The sequence below is a fragment of the Manis pentadactyla genome, chromosome 13 (genome assembly GCF_030020395.1).
Source record: "Manis pentadactyla isolate mManPen7 chromosome 13, mManPen7.hap1, whole genome shotgun sequence".
NCBI lineage: Eukaryota > Metazoa > Chordata > Mammalia > Pholidota > Manidae > Manis > Manis pentadactyla.
This window is the reverse complement of record NC_080031.1, coordinates 56,227,620-56,243,270: the sequence shown is the minus strand read 5'-3', so window position 1 is coordinate 56,243,270 and position 15,651 is coordinate 56,227,620. Positions and strand designations below refer to the sequence as shown.

Sequence of the window (15,651 nt, the reverse complement as noted above, 5' to 3'; positions counted from 1 at the left end):
CACTTTTTTGCTATAACATTCTTAGTGTATTTCTCATGTAGTAATTGTTGAAACCATGTGGCTGGAGGAAATATATGTCATTTAGTAAATTAACATTAGAGGATAAGTTTTAAAACGTTATCTTTAGATAAAAAAACATCTTTGCACATGGTTGGGTGAGACTTTCTGCTTATTACTGTAGTTTTAAGAAGTCTCAATTTGTATCACAAATGGATTTCATGATTTTATGCAGATTTAAAAATGAAATTTTAGTTAAGAGAGAGTAAGCAAACCCTCTCTTTGACATTTTCATTTGAGGAGCTCTAACTTATTTGTGATATAATTTACAATCTTATCAAGAAATGCTGCAAATATGAAAAACTGACCCCTGTATTTGTTTTTCATGGAATGCAATACATCTTAAATGTGTGCAGGTAAATTAAAGGAGCTTTAGTTGCTCAAAGAGTGAATTTTTTGTGATTTCAGAGTATGGAAGATTATTTTGATGTTAATTTCACCCTGCAGTAAGGCTGTATAAAGGTCTTGTTGAGTAATATCCCAAAATTGCTCTTATGTAGTCTGACATTCTTGAACACTGGTAAAATTCTGGTATATATGGTTTACTAAGTTTTTGTTTTCAGATCTAAAAATTATGAATTCTGCAAATATGTTTAATCACAACTTCCTTTGTTACCCCATAACTAGTGGAGAGTTTGTCCCCCAAATTTTGTAAGTCAGTGTGTCTAAATTAATAGAAAAATGTGGAGTTTGCCTCCTGACACCATTATTTATGGTAGACGTGGTTTAGGTGCGAGCTTTTGCTCCTCATCGATTCTGCTCCTCACGGTCCTCAAGATAGAATATCGTTATATAAGACCTCAATTTTACAGTGTATATTTAAGTCTTCATAGATTGTAATCTTGACCGACCATTACTATTTCTGCTATGTCAACACTACCATTATCAAATTAGTAATGGTGGTGGTGGTGGTGGTGGTGATGAGACCAGAAGCAAGATGAAAGTTAATTTTTAACTCCTTTTTTTTTTAAGATTTCAACATTCTTTCAATCTGTTAAGAGATGATGTTAGAAAGGACAGAATGGGATTTATTTCCAAAGACTGATATAGCTCATCTGTTTGGTTAATTTCAGGGAATTTTATCTTTAAAATTTGGGATCAGAGTTGTGGCTTTGACAATTCTTTAGTCTTTCTGAAGGTCCTTTGCTCTGTGGCCCAGGAAGCCAGGACTCCCTGCATTCATCATTCATGACTTGCATATTCCAGGACCTAAGTACCATATAATAATTTCTGCTGTCAGGGCGTAGGCACAAGGCATCCAGCTCCTTTTGTCTTCAGTGTGAGTAGAACTCTATTCTCTGTCCCTCAGTTTTAAATGAGGTGCTCCAATGAGGCCTAGATTAATGAAGTGTGCCCTCTTTGGTAAGAAGTAAATTAGGAATCCTGAGAACTGGCCTGTTTCTTTACACTTCCTGGGGCTACCTATATTTGGAAGCAGAATTGTGCCCCTCCCCCCCCTCATATTTTACCTTATTGTGGGAATGGGGATGATGATACCTGTGTTGATTATCTAACAAACCATGATTAATGAAAGGTTCAAATGGTATTATCTAATGCTATATATCTTATGAATTGAAGTATTTTATATATATTAATTTATTATTATTACTATTATTACAAAAATTTTAACCCTTTAAAATTTCTACCATGACTGCCACTTTATTCCCCGCCCTGCCCTGCCCTTCCTGGAGTGGGGAGGAGTGGCATGGGGAAAGTTCCTGCCACCCAGTGGCATGAGCCTCCTATTTCTTGGGAACCAAGAGGAGAGCTGCAGATCTTTGCTCCTTAGAGTTGTTACCAGACCTCAGTTGAGGAGCTCTCTCCCATCTTTCCATGGCTGATTTCACATGGGTGTGTAGAGGAACCAGGGGAAGCTGACCCTGCTGAGAGAGGATACCCACACCTGTTACATTCACCTCTTGGGTAAATGGATCAGGAACATTTCCTCACTTTCATTATTCAGTTACAGAGAAACTGAGATTTTTTTTTCCTCATGGTAATTCAGAAAGTCATTTGGCTACTTGAGATTTTTTTCACTGACAATTATTTAACCAGTGATAACTGTATTGATAGGACTAAAATCCTGAGTGGTATGGAAATGCAACCCAGTTAATTTTACCTTAAGTAAATTTTATCAGTGGTATAACTTAAGACGTAAAGCTAAATGAGCACTCAGTTGAGTAATCCATCTGAGAAATGATGGTCACAGTGGAGTGGAGCAGAGGATGGATCAAGGGATGCAGGACCAGTAGGACTGGTAACCAGTTGGCTATGGAGGATAATGACATGGAAGATGGCTCCCAAGTTTTTCCTTGGATGTTGCATGGCAGTGATGTCATTAACTTGAGCAGGGACTATAAAAGGAAATGAACATTGGAGCTAGGCTGGGCTATTTAATCAGCCTAGTTTTGGGTATATTGATTTTATGGTACCTATTGAACATCTGAAGTGCTAGAGAAATTTGTGAATTGTAAACTTATAGGTAGAAGTAGAAGTAGAAGTTGAAGTTAAGTGAAGTAGTGTGTGTAGAGCAAGAGGGAAAGGGGACTAAGAAGAAATTCCTTATCCTTTCTTACAGAGAATGCCACCTTTTAGGGTTCAGTAGAGGAAGAAGAGTGTGTAAAAGTAACTGAGAAGGAAATGGGGGAGAACCAGGGAAGAGTGGTACCAATAGTTCCGGGGAGGAGTGAGAAAGAGTTAAAAATGCACGTTAATATTTTTTGTGGAGTGGTAGTTTTATGTGGACACCTGATGTTTCTACTGTAGTTATAATCTCTAATTTTAGTCGTAATATCTCAAGTTTATAAGTATTAAATTTACTACTTGGAATTTAATCTTAGAAACCATATGTATAGACATGTATGTAAGCATACCTGTCTATACACTGCAAATGTATGCTATTATGGTAATCGCTCTCACTATGTAACAGGCCAGAAAGGTGATATTATCCCCATGTGATGGATAGTAAGACTAAGGTGATTTTCCCTAGGACACATAGGGCCAGTACAGAGCTTGGATTAAAATCCAGGACTCGCTGGCTCTTGCTAGACAGTGGTGCCTTCTATACATGTGTTGAAAGCACAACACACCCATAAGTTAATTTAATAATGTTTCGTATTTCCAAACTCTTTTATAAATATAGATCTAACTTTAGAGCTTTAAAATGTGTCCTTCCAGAGAAGGAGTTATCCTTTTATTTTACTATTGTTCAAATTTTAATAATATGCTTTCTTGATATGATTATTTTCAACTTTTTAATACCATGCACATAGTTGATGTTTAATACATCTTCTCATTATTTTTTAGTTTTTAACGTTTTGATTATTATCTTAAGGTTTTCCTTATCCTGTGTGTACTACTGTCAATATTTGTTTAGTATTAGAGATATTTTTGCAGCTAACTGAATATTAGATTTTAGTCTTACTAATTGGTCTCAGGCTAAATTTTGAAAACAGTGCATTGTATAAACACAGTAAAAGGTATTGATTGTTAGTTGGCCAATTCTGTTTCCTACTGAAGTTATCTGAAATTTCTAGGAGTGTTTTTGAAAGGTAAATATAACTTGTTAGATATGTTGTTATTCTTCAGTTCTAGTTAAAGCCAATGCCAATGACTTTTATCATATATTGTTTGAATAGCTTTAGAAGATGCCTCAGGGTTTTCATAGGAATAGAAAGGGATGTGTGTGTGTGTGTGTGTGTGTGTGTGTGTGTGTGTGTGTGTATTAAAAGAGGAATTTTGTACTATTTTTTAAATTATGAAAACTCCAAGGAGAACTGGACTGGGAGTGGTAGAAAGAACTAGGAAGTAGCCAATCCTGAATTCTATTTTTAAGCTTTTCCTATAAATACTATGATAACTTGGCAAGGTACTTCCTTTCTCTTGGCCTATTTCCTCACCTGCAGGAGGATGGAATATAAAAAGGCATAAAATTTCCTTCTAACATTTATGTTTCTTTAATTATGGTGGAGGCTAGGAAAATAGGCAGATTGCAACATTATTTGTATGCTGACTGTGATTTTCAGTGTGAAACAGCTTAATAAAACTGCAACTTCTATGCTTTTGATTTAATTAGGTACTTTAAGGTAATTGATCTTGAAAGGAGATATTTTTTAAAGCTCTTTGATTTTGTTAACACTTATATAAACAAATTGCAAAGCTCCCCATCTTGCAACTTGATTTAATATTTTTCTGTAAAAGGAATTTAGGTATTTTAAAAATACTTTTAGGTTTTAAGACCCTTTAAATAGTATATGCTTGATCCAAGCAGTCTCTTATGTGTAATTGAATAGAAATAAAATAAAAATGACCAATATATCTTTCATTGTATTATTTCTCTACTAAAAATGACTCTTGTTCTCAGTGTTGTCAGTGGAACCAATGGAACCAGGTTACTGGAAAAACTAGAAATTTGGGAGACTTGTCTCAAAGCAGGAGATAACATTATTACTTAACCTGGTATTATCTGTGTGAAAATTAATTGAGATAATCTGTGTAAAGTGATTATTAAATAGTGCTTGGCACATAATAGATGTTGAGCTGCTGTTAGCTATTAATGTGATAAAGAAATTTTAAAAGATGATTATAGACTATACACTGACTTAGAGACAGAGATGAAGCAGGGTTAAGTATTTGGATTTTTCTGTTTGTTATAGGCAGATCAGATTGAAACGTAAATTTGTGTGTAGAGTGTTAAGATTCAGCTCTCCCGCCCACCTCATGTGTCCTCTGCTGTGCCCCACAGAGTAGAAGAACATTTATTTTGTTCATCTTAGAGCTCTCATATGCCTTTCAATAGCTTCCCAAAATAACAACTACGGCTACCACCACCACTACCATATACCACCAACATAGAAGAAGAATACTGATGGATCTTAAGTTAATCTTAAATATCGTTGATTTCTAAGTTAAGTGCTCAGAGAAACAAAATCTTGTTTAGTTTTGATTATTTTAATTTAGAGAATAAAGGACAATATGCTTGTGCCATTTGGCTAACTTTTTTCCTCCTGGTTTTAAGAATTAATTTCAGTCATATGTGAAGAACTGTTTGTTATCTGCTTTCTAGAAAATGTCTTTTGATTCAGACTTATTTTGAGTGTTTGTGTTAAAATTATTTAATTCATCCTGTCATTTATACCAAAGAAAGATGTGATATGAAAGCAAAATTCAGGATTATTTTTTCTTGAATAATTAAAATATTTTTAATAAAATTTTTTCTTCTAAATGGTGTGAGAAGAATTGTGTTGAAATTTAAGACAGGTAGATTATTATGGTTTAGATAGAAGAAATGAAAATAGCCAGAGTAAGTCCTCCTAAATACTTTTATTTCAATTATTTTTTTCTTTATGTTGATTCAAAAGATGATGAAGTCACAATTCAGTCTAAAGAGGATTTAAGAGAAAATATCAGGTAAAAAGAGAAATACTCCTAACAGTGATTTATATGGATGTTATTGTCCATATTACTTAGGGTAGGGTATTGAAAATAATAGTAATTTTGGTTACAAGGTGACCATGATAGTAAGAGTTTTTGCAAGTTGTCAAAGCTGAACCATAAAGCCAAGGAAAAGCAGGTCTTTGACAGGAGATGAGAAAAACATTCCTGTGTTAAGACTGAGCATAAGGACAGTTCAGATTCTAGTAGAAATTATTTGGATCTATATTTCAGTTTACTGTAAAGAGAGCATGAAGTAATTTGTACTTAAACTTGATGAATTATAAAGATAGGAAACATTTCCCTATGAATTACCTAGAAATTGTGTCTGAATTTTTTTCTGTAGGAATTGTGTGCATTTTACCTTTTCTTCAATTTATTTAGATCAGCTGTTCCATGTATTAGCCTTGCACATGCGGCTCTATAGTATTGATTCTGAATATAATCCCTGGAGAAAGCTTACACAGTTAAGTTACTAGAAGACATGAATTCACAGTAAGTATTACTGAAAAATTTAAGTAAATTCAAACTTTTTTTGAAAAACAAGTATAAAAATAGATTGAAATTGTTCATAAAATGTGAATTTTCCTTGTAAACACAGAAATATTTAATAAAAGTTGAAAGCCATTATACCTTTTGTAAAAATTGTTTAAAAATTCCTATCAAGAGAGAAAATCTTTTAAAGAATCCCATTGTTTTTTATCCAGATAAAACATTCAAATGGAGGCACATAGTGGCTAGTTGTCTCTCTTTTTATGTCAGAATTAAGCAGAGGGTTCAGGTAGCCATGGTCTAATCCCTCTATTATAAAGTTCCCCATCAGCTTTTCACCTAATGATTTTTGCAAGCCCTGATAATTCTTGCCTAAATGCAGTATTTCATTAGATGCAACAAAACAAACAACAAAAAGGCTTCCTTCTGATTTATTAGCTAAAATGTTTTTATAAAGAAGAGTTGTCCATATCAGCTATTTGGTTTCCCTGAAAATATATTGGCTTAATTATTTCCAATTTATGAATTTTCAAATAAATAAGTTGATGCCCTGTTAGTCATCTATATGTCTTCTTTTGAAATATGAATATGCCTATTTGGATCCTCCTCCCATTTTTAAATTGGATTTTTTTTTGCTGTTGAGTTATAATAGTTCTTTATATATTTTGAATCTTAAACCCGTATCAGACATATTTTAATATTTCCGTGGCTTCAGTTTTTACATTTAGACCTCTAATCATTTGGAATTTATCATAATGTGTCATATAAGGAGTGAATCCAATTTATTTTTTTTCCATATAGCTAGGTATCAAATGTCCTACTACTTTTCCTTTTCTACAATAGTAAATTAAAACAGAACTAAAAGAAAAGAAAGGTGAGAACATACTTTGTATAATGATATGGAAAGATCAACACCAATACAATGTTAAGAGAAAAATCTGGGAGCAGAAAATGTGTACTTTATGCCAATACTTGTATAATCAAGGGAGAATGAAAAAATAAATTTGTATAAGCATGGAGAAGACAAGTAATGACTCTGTAGCATCTTACTATGCTGATAGTGACTGAAATGGGGGAGTGAGGACTTGATAATATGGGTGACTATTGACACCACAATGTTGTTCATGTGAGACCTTCAGAAGATTGTATATCAATGGTAAATTTAATGAAAAAATGAAAAAAAATTATATTTACTTGTTAAGCTAGAACAAACCAAACCCACACATATCTGAATATATCATAGATGACACTGAGAAGCTGTGGGAGAAGCATAGTCTTTATAATGAATGGTGATGAGTTAATTGGATATTTATATGAGAAATAATTAATACTGACCCCTACCTTATACAGAACGTATTCAGATTTTGTCAGTTGTTTCTGTAATGTCCTGAGAAATGCAAAGTCAATGGAAAGAAAATTCAAGATTGAGCTTACATTTAGTTACCATGTTTTATATCCTTTGTTCCTGACATCTTCTTCTTTTTCTGACATTGACTGTTTTGAAGAGCTCAGCTGTGAATTAATTTTTGTGTGAAATTTTCTTATGGCTACATTCAGGTTATAAACTTTTGGCAGAAATACCATGGAAGTAACGTTGTGTTCTTTTTAGTGTATCATATCAATAGGCCCATGTTACTGATTTGTCTTGTTATTGATGAAATAACTCCCATCATTGGTCTAACGTGGTATCTGCCAGGATTTTCCACTGTAAAGTTATTTTTTCCTTTGCAGTTAGAATCTTGTGGGGAACTACTTTGAGGCTATTTGTATACCCTCCTACTTCTAAAAAAAAAAAAAAAGCCAAAATTAAATTTTGCGTGTGTCTTTTCTTTTTTCTTTTTTTTTTTTTTTAAATAATTATTTTTTATTGAAGGGTAGTTGACGCACAGTATTACATTACATTAGATTCAAGTGTACAACACAGTGGTAGAATATTTATATACATAATTCTAGGTTCCAGCTATCACCCTACCAAGCTGTTACAATATCTTGACTATATTCCTTATGCTATACATTACATCCCGGTTACTTATTTATTTTACCATTGGAAGTCTGTCCTTTTTTTTTTTTTTTTGTGAGGGTATCTCTCATATTTATTGATCAAATGGTTGTTAACGACAATAAAATTCTGTATAGGGGAGTCAATGCTCAATGCACAATCATTAATCCACCCCAAGCCTAATTTTCATCAGTCTCCAATCTTCTGAGGCATAACAAACAAGTTCTTACATGTAGAACAAATTCTTACATAATGAATAAGTTACATAGTGAACAGTACAAGGGCAGTCATCACAGAAGCTTTCGGTTTTGCTCATGCATTATGAACTCTAAACAGTCAGTTCAAATATGAATACTCATTTGGTTTTTATACTTGATTTATATGTGGATACCACATTTCTCTCTTTATTATTATTATTTTTAATAAAATGCTGAAGTGGTAGGTAGATACAAGATAAAGGTAGAAAACATAGTTTAGTGTTGTAAGAGAGCAAATGTAGATGATCAGGTGTGTGCCTGTAGACTATGTGTTAATCCAAGCTAGACCAGGGCAATAAAACATCCACGTATGCAGAAGATTTCTCTCAGAACAGGGGGGGTGAGGTTCTAAGCCTCACCTCTGTTGATCCCCAATTTCTCACCTGATGGCCCCCCTGCGACTGTGCCTGTCTTAGGTTGTTCCTCCCTTGAGGAATCTTACCCGTTTCTGGCTAACCAGTCATCTTCCGGGGCCATACAGGGAAATGTGAAGTTGGTAAGTGACAGGGAAGCCTTATTGTTTGAAAAGGTTAGCTTTTTACTTCTTTGCATCTTTATGCCCTGTGGCTTCTATGCCCAGCATTTGTCTTGAGGTATCTTTACCACTTGGAAGAATTATGATACTCGGTAAATTTGATATGAGGCACGAATTCTATTTAAGGGTTGTAATTAGGAAGGAAGAAAAAAAGCTATAGAAGTAGCAGGCTGAAGAAAACATGGGAAGATTGATTATTTCTTTGACATATCTTCTTGTGGAGTAACTTCAGCATATGTAGGTTTTAAGCTACTACTTAAATTGCGCACACACATTAACATAATAGGAGTATAGTTACATAACCAAAGCATATCTGTAATTACCAGCCATCTCCAGTGAAACCAAGAAAATCAGTTAGGCACCTTAGGCATTTGTGAAAACTTATCTATGATATGCTGGGTATTGTCCAACTGAACTTGAACAGTCTGAGAGAAACCAGACAAATTGAAACAACCCATTCCTGGGGACTGTTCACATGCCATATGTTCTTTTAACAGTAAATAGTCTGTAGTGGTAAGACTTTGGAGCGCTACAATTTGCACTTCTCCAAATTCTTGGTTGAGTTCCAACAGTATAGATCCAGTCAAATTTGTTGTTTTACTGTATGCACAGGCCAGCTTAGATATCTCCTTCCTCATTCCCATGGCAGGTCCAGGAACTGGTGGGATGAGTGCATCTACAGCTGTAGCAGTGCGTGGATCTTTGTTGGGGATTTTTGATGATCATCTTCTGGCATGAGTCTTCCAGAGAGTGCAGATGTTGGAAGTTCTTTTTCATATCGTATCTCAGTTCATTTTCGGGGTAGCCCAATTAGGCTTTGATCCTCTGTATAAACACAAACAGACCCTCTGCCTAAACTTTTATATGCCCTTAATACCCTTGGGTAGAACTCGTTGGAGGTTACCACACAGGAACTGCCCTTTTTTTTTTTTTTTGCTTTGTTTTTAGTATCACTAATCTACACTTACATGACGAATATTATGTTTACTAGGCTCTCCCCTATACCAGGTCTCCCCTATAAACTCCTTTACAGTCACTGTCCATCAGCATAGCAAAATGTTGTAGAATCACTACTTGCCTTCTCTGTGTTGTACAGCCCTCCCTTTTCTCCTACCCCCCATGCATGTTAATCTTAATACCCCCCTACTTCTCCCCCCCTTATCCCTCCCTACCCACCCATCCTCCCCAGTCCCTTTCCCTTTGGTACCTGTTAGTCCATTCTTGAGTTCTGTGATTCTGCTGCTGTTTTGTTCCTTCAGTTTTTCCTTTGTTCTTATATTCCACAGGTAAGTGAAATCATTTGGTATTTCTCTTTCTCCGCTTGGCTTGTTTCACTGAGCATAATACCCTCCAGCTCCATCCATATTGCTGCAAATGATTGGATTTGCCCTTTTCTTATGGCTGAGTAGTATTCCATTGTTTATATGTACCACATCTTCTTTATCCATTCATCTATTGATGGACATTTAGGTTGCTTCCAATTCTTGGCTATTGTAAATAGTGCTGCAATAAACATAGGGGTGCATCTGTCTTTCTCAAACTTGATTGCTGCGTTCTTAGGGTAAATTCCTAGGAGTGCAATTCCTGGGTCAAATGGTAAGTCTCTTTTGAGCATTTTGATGTACCTCCATACTGCTTTCCACAATGGTTGAACTAACTTACATTCCCACCAGCAGTGTAGGAGGGTTCCCCTTTCTCCATAGCCTCACCAACATTTGTTGTTGTTTGTCTTTTGGATGGCAGCCATCCTTACTGGTGTGAGGTGATACCTCATTGTAGTTTTAATTTGCATTTCTCTGATAATTAGCGATGTGGAGCATCTTTTCATGTGTCTGTTGGCCATCTGTATTTCTTTTTTGGAGAACTGTCTGTTCAGTTCCTCTGCCCATTTTTTAATTGGGTTATTTGTTTTTTGTTTGTTGAGACGTGTGAGCTCCTTATATATTCTGGATGTCAAGCCTTTATCGGATGTGTCATTTTCAAATATATTCTCCCATACTGTAGGGATCCTTCTTGTTCTATTGATGGTGTCTTTTGCTGTACAGAAGCTTTTCAGCTTAATATAGTCCCACTTACTCATTTTTGCTGTTGTTTTCCTTGCTCGGGGAGATACGTTCAAGAAGAGGTCACTCATGTTTATGTCTAAGAGGTTTTCGCCTATGTTTTCTTCCAAGAGTTTAATGGTTTCATGGCTTACATTCAGGTCTTTGATCCATTTTGAGTTTACTTTTGTATATGGGGTTAGACAATGTTCCAGTTTCATTCTCCTACATGTAGCTGTCCAGTTTTGCCAGCACCACCTGTTGAAGAGACTGTCATTTCGCCATTGTATGTCCATGGCTCCTTTATCAAATATTAATTGACCATATATGTCTGGGTTAATGTCTGGATTGTCTAGTCTGTTGCATTGGTCTGTGGCTCTGCTCTTGTGCCAGTACCAAATTGTCTTGATTACTGTGGCTTTATAGTAGAGCTTGAAGTTGGGGAGTGAGATCCCCCCTACTTTATTCTTCTTTCTCAGGATTGCTTTGGCTATTCGGGGTCTTTGGTCTTTCCATATGAATTTTTGAATTTTTGTTCCAGTTCACTGAAGAATGTTGCTGGTAGTTTCATAGGGATTGCATCAAATCTGTATATTGCTTTGGGCAGGATGGCCATTTTAACGATATTAATTCTTCCTAGCCACGAGCATGGGATGAGTTTCCATCTGTTAGTGTCCCCTTTAATTTCTCTTAAGAGTGACTTGTAGTTTTCAGAGTATAAGTCTTTCACTTCTTTGGTTAGGTTTATTCCTAGGTATTTTATTTTTTTGAATGCAATTGTGAATGGAGTTGTTTTCCTTATTTCTCTTTCTGTTGGTTCATTGTTAGTATATAGGAAAGCCACAGATTTCTGTGTGTTCATTTTGTATCCTGCAACTTTGCTGTATTCCGATATCAGTTCTAGTAGTTTTGGGGTGGAGTCTTTAGGGTTTTTTATGTACAGTATCATGTCATCTGCAAATAGTGACAGTTTAACTTCTTCTTTACCAATCTGGATTCCTTGTATTTCTTTATTTTGTCTGATTGCCGTGTCTAGGACCTCCAGTACTATGTTAAATAACAGTGGAGAGAGTGGGCATCCCTGTCTAGTTCCCGATCTCAGAGGAAATGCTTTCAGCTTCTCGCTGTTCAATATAATGTTGACTGTGGGTTTATCATAGATGGCCTTTATTATATTGAGGTACATGCCCTCTATTCCCATTTTGCTGAGAGTTTTTAACATGAATGGATGTTGAACTTTGTCAAATGCTTTTTCAGCATCTATGGAGATGCTCATGTGGTTTTTGACTTTCTTTTTGTTGATGTGGTGGATGATGTTGATGGACTTTCGAATGTTGTACCATCCTTGCATCCCTGGGATGAATCCCACTTCGTCATGGTGTATGATCCTTTTGATGTATTTTTGAATTCAGTTTGCTAATATTTTGTTGAGTATTTTTGCATCTACGTTCATCAGGGATATTGGTCTGTAGTTTTCTTTTTTGGTGGGGTCTTTGCTGGTTTTGGTATTAGGGTGATGTTATCTTCATAGAATGAGTTTGAGAGTATCCCCATCTCCTCTATTTTTTGGAAAACTTTAAGGAGAATGGGTATTATGTCTTCCCTGTGTGTCTGATAAAATTCCAAGGTAAATCCATCTGGCCCGGGGTTTTGTTCTTTGGTAGTTTTTTGATTACCGCTTCAATTTCGTTGCTGGTAATTGGTCTGTTTAGATTTTCTGTTTCTTCCTGGGTCAATCTTGGAAGGTTATATTTTTCTAGGAAGTTGTCCATTTCTCCTAGGTTTCCCAGCTTGTTAGCATATAGGTTTTCATAGTATTCTCCAATAATTCTTTGCATTCCGTTGGGTCCGTCGTGATTTTTCCTTTCTCGTTTCTGATACTGTTGATTTGTGTTAACTCTATTTTCTTCTTAATAAGTCTGGCTAGAGGCTTATCTATTTTGTTTATTTTCTCGAAGAACCAGCTCTTGGTTTCATTGATTTTTGCTATTGTTTTATTCTTCTCAATTTTATTTATTTCTTCTCTGATCTTTATTATGTCCCTCCTTCTGCTGACCTTAGGCCTCATCTGTTCTTCTTTTTCCAATTTCGATAATTGTGACATTAAACCATTCATTTGGGATTGCTCTTCCTTTTTTAAATATGCTTGGATTGCTATATACTTTCCTCTTAAGACTGCTTTTGCTGTGTCCCACAGAAGTTGGGGCTTAGTGTTGTTGTTGTTATTTGTTTCCATATATTGCTGGATCTCCATTTTGATTTGGTCATTTATCCATTGATTATTTAGGAGTATGTTGTTAAGCCTCCATGTGTTTGTGAGCCTCTGCTTTCTTTGTACAGTTTATTTCTAGTTTTATGCCTTTGTGGTCTGAAAAGTTGGTTGGTAGGATTTCAGTCTTTTGGAATTTTCTGAGGCTCTTTTTGTGGCCTAGTATGTGGTCTATTCTGGAGGATGTTCCATGTGCACTTGAGAAGAATGTATATCCCACTGCTTTTGGATGTAGAGTTCTATAGATGTCTATTAGGTCCATCTTCTCTACTGTGTTGGTCAGTGCTTCCATGTCCTTACTTATTTTCTGCCCAGTGGATCTATCCTTTGGGGTGAGTGGTGTGTTGAAGTCTCCTAGAATGAATGCATTGCAGTCTATATCCCCCTTTAGTTCTGTTAGTATTTGTTTCACATATGCTGTTGCTTCTGTGTTGGGTGCATATATATTTAGAATGGTTATATCCTCTTGTTTGACTGAGCCCTTTATCATTATGTAGTGTCCTTCTTTATCTCTTGTTACTTTCTTTGTTTTGAAGTCTATTTTGTCTGGTATTAGTACTGCAACCCCTGCTTTCTTCTCACTGTTGTTTGCTTGGAATATGTTTTTCCGTCCCTTGACTTTTAGTCTGTACATGTCTTTGGGTTTGAGGTGAGTTTCTTGTAAGCAACATATAGATGGGTCTTGCTTTTTTATCCATTCTGTTACTCTGTGTCTTTAGATTGGTGCATTCAACCCATTAACATTTAGGGTGACTATTGAAAGATATGTACTTATTGCCATTGCAGGCTTTAAATTTGTGTTTACCAAAGGTTCAAGGTTAGCCTCTTTAGTATCTTACTGCCTAACTTAGCTCACTTATTGAGCTGTTATATACACTGTCTGGAGATTCTTTTCTTCTCTCCCTTCTTGTTCCTCCTCCTCGATTCTTCATATGTTGGGTGTTTTGTGCTGTGCTCTTTCTAGGAGTGCTCCCATCTAGAGCAGTCCCTGTAAGATGTTCTGTAGAGGTGGTTTGTGGAAAGCAAATTCCCTCAGCTTTTGTTTGTCTGGGAATTGTTTAATCCCACCGTCATATTTGAATGATAGTCGTGCTGGATACAGTATCCTTGGTTCAAGGCCCTTCTGTTTCATTTTATTAAATATATCATGCCATTCTCTTCTGGCCTGTAGGGTTTCTGTTGAGAAATCTGACGTTAGCCTGATGGGTTTCCCTTTATAGGTGACCTTTTTCTCTCTAGCTGCCTTTAACACTCTTTCCTTGTCCTTGATCTTTGCCATTTTAATTATTATGTGTCTTGGTGTTGCCCTTCTTGGATCCTTTCTGTTGGGGGTTCTGTGTATTTCCGTGGTCTGTTTGATTACTTTCTCCCCCAGTGTGGGGAAGTTTTCAGCAATTATTTCTTCTAAGATACTTTCCATCTCTTTTCCTCTCTCTTCTTCTTCTGGGACCCCTATAATACGGATATTTTTCCTTTTGGATTGGTCACACAATTCTCTTAACATTGTTTCATTCCTGGAGATCCTTTTGTCTCTCTCTATGTCAGCTTCTATGCGTTCCTGTTCTCTGATTTCAATTCCATCAATGGCCTCTTGCATCCTATCCATTCTGCTTATAAACCCTTCCAGAGTTTGTTTCATTTCTCCGATCTCCTTTCTGGCATCTGTGATCTCCTTCCGGACTTCATCCCATTTCTCTTGCATATTTCTCTGCATCTCTGTCAGCATGTTGATGATTCTTATTTTGAATTCTTTTTCAGGGAAACTGGTTAGGTCTGTCTCCTTCTCTGGTGTTGTCTCTGTGATCTTTGTCTGCCTGTAGCTTTGCCTTTTCATGGTGATAGGAATAGTCTGCAGAACTGGGACGAGTGACGCCTGGAAGGACTTCCTTTCTTGTTGGTTTGTGGCCCTCCTCTCCTGGGAGAACAGTGACCTGTAGTGGCTTGTGCTGTGCAGCTGCGCGCAGACGGGGTTTCTGCTTCCTGCCCGGCTGCTATGGAGTTAATCTCCGCTGTTGCTGTGGGCGTGGCCTGGCTCAGGCAGCTACTCCAAAATGGTGGAGTCGCGTTGGAGCAGGAGCTGCTGGGAGGCTATTTATCTCCGTAAGGGGCCTCCTTGCTCCCTGCAGCCCAGGGGTTAGGGTGCCCAGAGATCCCGGATTCCCTACCTCTGGATTAAGTGACCCGCCCTGCCTCTTTAAGACTTCCAAAAAGCACCCGCCAAAACAAAACAATGCCCACTAAAAAAAAAAAGAAAAAAAAAATTTTTAATTAAAAAAAAAAAAAGTTTTTAATTAAAAAAAAAAAAAAAAAGGTGATCGTTCATTTTTCTTTATTCTCCGGTGCCAGCCTCAGGCCTCTGCTCACCGGTCTTTCTGCCCTGTTTCCCTAGTATTGGGGTCCCTATCCCTTTAAGACTTCCAAAAAGCGCTCGCCAAAACAAAACAGCAAAAAAGCAAAAAAAAAATGGTCGCGCGCTTTTCTTATGTCCTCTGTCGCCCAGCCTCCAGTGCCTGCTCACTGTTCTTGCTGCCCTGTTTTCCCAGTATCGAGGGCCCTGCACTCTGGCC

General features: G+C 36.5%; 1 protein-coding gene across 1 annotated transcript in view; it reads left to right on the top strand.

The window, feature by feature from the left end:
• The window catches only part of LOC118928877 (E3 ubiquitin-protein ligase UBR3-like), a 29,645-nt gene extending 23,676 nt beyond the window's left edge, over positions 1–5,969 (top strand). The window contains exon 5 of the mRNA XM_057490483.1: positions 5,875–5,969. Within this exon, the coding sequence (XP_057346466.1) occupies positions 5,875–5,969 (95 nt within the window). The remainder of the gene's footprint in view (positions 1–5,874) is intronic.
• The last annotated feature ends 9,682 nt before the right edge of the window (positions 5,970–15,651 follow it).